The sequence below is a fragment of the Onychostoma macrolepis genome, chromosome 23 (genome assembly GCF_012432095.1).
Source record: "Onychostoma macrolepis isolate SWU-2019 chromosome 23, ASM1243209v1, whole genome shotgun sequence".
Classification (NCBI taxonomy): domain Eukaryota; kingdom Metazoa; phylum Chordata; class Actinopteri; order Cypriniformes; family Cyprinidae; genus Onychostoma; species Onychostoma macrolepis.
The window spans coordinates 4136155-4142928 of NC_081177.1; the positions used below are offsets into that span (position 1 = coordinate 4136155).

General features: G+C 34.1%; 1 protein-coding gene across 2 annotated transcripts; it reads right to left on the reverse strand.

Moving 5' to 3' along the window:
* Positions 1 to 1149: 1149 nt before the first annotated feature.
* On the reverse strand, positions 1150 to 5352 carry LOC131532401 (SLAM family member 5-like). Of its 2 annotated transcripts, none has more exons than XM_058764018.1 (6): positions 5206 to 5352; positions 4689 to 4821; positions 2953 to 3279; positions 2751 to 2810; positions 1968 to 2219; positions 1150 to 1838 (listed from the first exon to the last, which is right to left on the reverse strand). In XM_058764018.1, the coding sequence occupies exons 2-6, from the start codon at positions 4723 to 4725 to the stop codon at positions 1696 to 1698; spliced, it is 819 nt and encodes a 272-aa protein (XP_058620001.1). In that variant the 5' UTR covers positions 4726 to 4821; positions 5206 to 5352; the 3' UTR covers positions 1150 to 1695. The 2 variants fall into 2 exon arrangements, with proteins under 2 accessions (XP_058620001.1, XP_058620002.1); XM_058764019.1 differs by lacking the exon at positions 5206 to 5352 and adding an exon at positions 4908 to 4996.
* Positions 5353 to 6774: the final 1422 nt, after the last annotated feature.

Genomic DNA, 6774 nt, shown 5'->3' on the forward strand with positions numbered 1-6774 from the left:
GATAAACACTGTAGCCTGCAGGTTGAAGTGATAGTTCCTTATAATTACTGCAAGCAAATCCAGTGCAGGGCTAAACTGAATGAATGACAACACAGGTCGACTGTAAGGAATCAAGATGTCATTTCATGCACCGAGGAATGTAACCACTGGTGCTGCTGTTTTCTCAAGAGATCTCAGGTGATTCTGCTGCTTTGAGAGGCACCTACTGCACAACAGCTGTTAATCATAACAATGCTTATGTATCCGTGAACTCCACAAGATCTTAGAGTGTCCTGTTTGTTACTTTATACCTCTTTAAGTGTGATTATTTGGGCTTCAAGCATATTTAAGGATGCACCTGCCATTGTACACTGAAAATAGCTATTCTGATTTAGAAATAATCTTAAAAATTCTCATAGATCACTAAATCTTAACATATTTTTATTTCCTAATTACACTGAATTAGGAAATCAAGTTGCTAGACATGATTTTGCAATATTATTGGTCTCTTTTAGTATAATATATAGAATAATATTTCTATAAAAGCACATAAAAAGCACACTAATTTCATTTTGTATTCATACAGCACATTTTCTTGCCACTAACTTGCCGACAGCTTATAAACAAGAGTCAATAACTTTATCATAGATTTTGTGATTAGTATGCTAATTGTAATTATTTGATTGAAACATGTATTAGGCTATTTGGATAATTATTGTATAAATTGTGATCTAGCATTGCAAGATTTTTGTATTGTCTGTGCATTCTGTTAATAACATGCATTTTTTGTATTTATTTTATCGTTATTTTTAAATATATATTCAAGTATTACTGAAGACTATACATTTTGTTAGACCGCTCTCAACAAAGTCATTTACCACAGTGTGCTTCTTGAAATCTGCGTAATCATACAACAAAATGTCTTCATAGTCCTACAGGACAGGTTAAAACTGAATATGCAAAATTGTCAAATGAATGGATTGGAAGAAACAAAAAAGTTGAAAGATGAAAAAAAGATCAAATAAAACACTTTTTAAAATAATTTGAAATGCTTTGGATAAGCTTTGTGTGTTGGCCAAACTGATTCTTGTAATGCACAGTAGACGTGTAATGTACAACATAAAGTAAACATAAACACATGCAAACATTTGCATCTTATTAGCTGTGAAGTGTACTAATTAACAACATGAAACAGGACAAAAATGCTTTTTTTTTTTTTAAACTAGTTCACTCTAAAGCTCCATACACAAATATACAAAAAATACAAGTATAAAAATTGCATACTGTCTAATAACAAAAAAGTGTAGTAATGATATGTACACTATAAAAACTGAATATGGGCATTAATTACCAGTTAAACACTGCTGTAAGGAACTATTTCCACCTGATATGACTTAAAATTACTTTAATTTCTTTCATTGTCAAATTAAATGTCAAATATGTTGTAAGTTAATGTAATTATGTAACACATTTTTTTATATTTGTTTAGTGTATTGTTTATACAGTATATACAACAGATTACAGAAGGCCTCCTTGTTACAACAGAACTTATTTTTTCCAGAGTATATATTCAAAATATGTGTTATTATAACTTATTTGTTATTTTTGTTATAGAAACTGGTACACAGTTATAAAATACAACAGAACCAAAATACCGCTCAATTATTTAGAGTGCAAAGGGAGAAGGCAATTACACCAAATCTCACAAAAATATCATCAGCTCACAGAAGCAGCAGCTCTTCTCTGAGATGAGCAGAACCTCAGATGCTCAACCAGAAACACAACAGTGGCGATTCCCACCAGACCAGACAGAACCAGACGAATCACAGCCTCAGTGACGCCACAGTAATCCACACAATCTGAAAGAGAAGAGAGTTGTTCATAAATATCTTCTGTCTCACCAAATGTCATTGCCTGTGGAGACACTGAAGCTACACAGAAGTTATTGTTGCAGGTAAACAGTTTTGTGTTAAATGTAGTTCTCATACCTTCATGTCGTGGGCAGATCTGTTTCATGTGAAGACGGACAGTTTTGTTATTCACTGGGTTTGCAGCCGTGCAGCTGTAGGTCTCTGGATCATTATAATGAAGCTCTAATGGTAAACTGAGGTTGATGTTGAGATCAGGATTGCTGGTCTGGTTCAGCATTTCACCTCCTTTATACCACGAGATGAACACACCTCGACCATTTCTTACTGAGCAGAACACAAAGCACATTTCCTCTGTTTCCTGTGATGTACCTGAAAGAAATTAAAAATGCTTTCAGTTTTACAACTATTATAATTTACAACAAGAGACCAACAAACTGCATCATATCAGGGATGTAATGTTTTTTTGTATTGTCGCATAAGTTCTGGAAGTTTATTAACACCATGGAATTAAGATAAAGAAGAGCTTTTATCTTGCATTTCTGACTGTTTTTTTTTTTTAGAATTCTAAGTTTATTTCTCGCAAATTGTGGCTTTTGTCAGAATTCTGACTTTGCATCTCGCAATTCTTCTGCAACTTTCTGCGTTTGCATCTCTCTATTGTTTTTTTTGTTTTTTAGACACCTGACTGCATGCACATGTGCAATTCAGAGGAAAACAAATCAGAATTGCAAAAATTGAGAAAAAAAAAAGATAAATAGTGAGACATAAATTGGCAATTGCAAGACAAAACGTCTGAATTGTGAGATAAATTGTAGCAATTATTTTAGATTTTTATTCCATGGCAGAAATAAATTTCCATAGTAAACTGTATTATTTCAGATAGAGTTCATAAAGACAGACCTGTAGATTGGTGAACACTAACTGAAGAGCTGCTGCTGATGGCAGGCACAGAGACAGATGCTTCACGACAAAAGAAAACATGAACATCACCTTCAAGAGGTCAATACTGCAGTGAAATAATCTCTATGGAACCAGATCTGATCAACTATTTTCCTAACACTTATATGTTATTTTTTCAAAAGTGGCTGCAGCTGTAACTTACCATAAACATCCACCTTGTATTTCCATGCTGAGGTGAGTGTATTAGTAATGATTAAGGCTTTATACAGTCCAGATTCATTAGTTCTGATGTCCATGATGATTAATATTCCTGTTTTTCGGTCTAACTGCACTCTGCCTGTGAATCTCATCTCATAATGAGTGTAAATTTTCCCTTGATGCATCTGTGCGACGCGAGTGCTTTGTCTGCCACTTTCAAAAGTCCACAGTATCTGAACATCTCCCTTTAGATCATCGACTGCTGGATGCAGATTGAGAACACCTCCCTCCATCACTTTTACTGTTTCAACGCCATCAACCTCTCCACTCACTGAAACATGAAAACAGGTTAATTAAACACTAATATGGGATTGACAGGTGATGGTTTCTAAACACCTGTTGAATTTCAATGGTTTGCTGTTCTGTGCAGCCAATAGTTCACCACATAAAACACTCTGTGGTCGACACAAACCAATAAAACCTGATTTAATGTAGTCTGGTCTCATATTTGTCATGCATGCACTTTAAATAAAGCAGTAACAAATTATAAATCTTACAGGACAGTTTGAATCACAGATTCTAAATGTGAATCATCTGCATGTGAATCTGCATAAAAACACGTCAAGACCAACAATGCATGGTTGTCTGAACAATTTCATATCCGATTAGTTGAAATGTCCCAAAATGCATTGCTGCATGCACAAAATATGCAACTGCTATAGGATTATTTCTTCGCACCTAACCTTGTTTACACTGTTGTTGATTTTTCATCACTATTAGTTAACTGCTGTGTGGTGACGATAAAGACTTTCTTTTGTTGATTTTCACTGTCGTTGAGGTTTGTGTGTTGCGGTTGATGCACAGCCAAAGATTTAGATGCAAGATGAACTAATCTTCAAAAAAGAAGTTTGTAGACTTCATGTGAATTGTCTTAACCAGATTTAAGATTTTGTGCACAAGTTGGATTGAAGGTTGGCATAGTGGCCAAAAATAAAGCTAATACGTTTTTTTTAATTAATGATAAGATCTTTGGCTACTTTTTATGCATGTTTGTATTGCAACACTAGCAGGTCTGCGGTTTGAGAGAACATGATCTAAGGTGGGATAAAGGAAGTCATTATTTTTACGGTTTCAGACAGTATTGCATGCAAAGGACAGAAGTTGTTTCCTTAAAGAATGAAACCAACAGCAGAAATGAAACTTTTTAATGCAAAATTTTGCAAGAAATAAAAAACATTTTAAATCTTTCTTTCTCTCTTTCTTTGAATGTAAAGACACACATTAAGTTGGCAGGAAGTGGTTATATCACGCTTTCCAATAAGGTGACTTTTGTATAAGGTTTTTTTTTTTCTCTCTCTCTAATCTGTGGATGTTATGCAACATCAAGAGATGGACTTCCACAGCTTAGCTGATTTATTCTAAATTCAACTTAAAAATAATTACTAAAACAAAGTACAGTCAGAACACTCATATAGTATATTGTATATTGTTATAGCTTAGATTTGTTACGAATTGTGCATATTTACTAAAGACAAAGGAATAATTTATACTATTTTTTTGGACAGGTCATGTTCACCTGCATTTTCACACAAAAGTTCATGCAAGTCAATTCAGGACTGTTCATAATGGCATGGAACTGTGGTTTAGATTTTGAAACCTTACGTGACAACAATTAAACACAATTCCATCTGCCTAACCTTAGAACCAAATTAAAATATACATATAATGTGTGCTCCTTACCCTCCACACAGATGAAATATAAGATGAAAGCCCACATAGTGATGAATGTGTTTGTTGATATTATGTTGAGTTGTTGTTCTGTCGATGATACCGATGAAACTCAACTGAGCAGATGGACTTGTGAGGAAGTGACCTGCAAAGAAATCAGTTACATGGCTTCCACCAAAAGATGGCAGTGTGCTGTACTGAAAACTGACTCTCAAACACCCATCCACTCACCTTTATAACTGACGGACAAGACAACAGAACAGAGATTTAGCCTACTGTTTGGCAAAGAATTGAGAAAACTACTAGGCCTACATTTCTTATATTAAAATGAATTTGTTAGCTTTTTCTTTTGTTCTATAGATTTCTTTTTTTATGATTGAACGTTATAAATAAATAAATAGGCCTAATATTAGGCTAATTGAATATAAATGAAATCAAATATTAAATATAATTAATTAAATAAATAAACACGATGTAGTATTACTTTTAAAAATAAATACATTTTCTGTTGTGTTTTCTATTGATTTACCTGAAAAAGTTGAAGGGGCGGGAAAACAGCGGGCTGTTGCGCGCGAAGAGGGCGTAAAAAAGCGCGCGAAGAAGTGGCGCGACAAGACGAGCCATTTTCTCTTCTGGATTGTTGGCGTCTTGTTTTTATTTCTAGATCGTGAATGGATTTTATTGGATTTTTGTCATATAGAATCTAGAGCTGCAGTCACCTCTATGAATTGAACGTTATGTCACGGATAAAATCTGCAGCAAATTGTAACTTATTTCAGCATTCCACTAAACAAGTCTAAAGGAGCTTTTTGTTGACGTTTAGGTCAACTGCGTTACTTCCAGATGTTATGAGAACTGACTGACCACTTGCGATTTTTTTTTTTTTTTTACATAAGTAAACGTTTTGGACATGATTAAAGGGATAGTTCACCCAAAAATGAAAATTCTGTCATTAATTACTCACCCTCATGTTGTTCCAAACCTGTAAGACCTCCGTTCATCTTCAGAACACAAATTAAGATATAAGACAGACAGCAAGGATCCTTACACGATCAAGGTCCAGAAACATATCTGTGATATCAGGGGTTCAACCGTAATTTTACTAAGCTATGAGAACAACTTTATTCAACAATTCGTCTCCTCCACGTCACCCTAGTGCCACTGAATGTAAACACACTGTAAAAAGTGAAAGTTGACTTAACTGAAAAAAATTGAGGAAACCGGTTGCCTTAAAATTATTAAGTACATAATAATAAAAAAAAAGAAAAAGTTAAGTGAACTTGACAATTCAATTAACTTATTTTTTTTAATAATCATTTACTTAAAAATTTTAAGGCAACAGGTTTCAAAAATTACAGTTGAACCCCTGATGTCACATGGATTATCTTACCAATGTCCTTGCTACGTTTCTGGACCTTGATCTTGTAAGGACACTTGCTGTCTATGGGAGGGTCAGAGAGCTCACAGGATGCATTAAAAATGTCTTAATTTGTGTTCTGAAGATGAACGGAGGTCTTATGGATTTGGAACGACATGAGGGTGAATAATTAATGACAGAATTTTCATTTTTTTTGGGGTGAACTAACCCTTTAAGGTCATTAGTGAGGACCTTTTAGTTTTATGTCCAGTAATATTTACATCATAAAATAATATTTATTTTAAAGTGTATAATATTTCAATATTTATTCAGATGATGGCTCAGTATGCATCCACAGTGGTCTACTTAGTTTTGATGAGTAAATTCTTGGGTTTGTATTGCGATAAATAAATACTTTAAAACAAAACACAAAAAAACTAAAGAAGCAGATCTATGCCTTTTCCCTTAATTTTCATTTGACATGTTATTGAAAAAAATACAGCATTAGCCAAGATTCCACAACATATTTAACTTCAGTGACCTCAGATACATTGGTTCTTGTGATCTTAATATGGCAGGTTTGAATACGTGTAAATGTGAATGGGATTTGAGGGCTATGGCAGATAGCAGGTGTGCATGACTGCACCCATTATTTGATTCATGATTGAATGCTGTTTCAATGCAGATTGCTGTTTCTATGATGAATGTTTAAATGCACAGGTGAAACCACAGGCTTTGAGT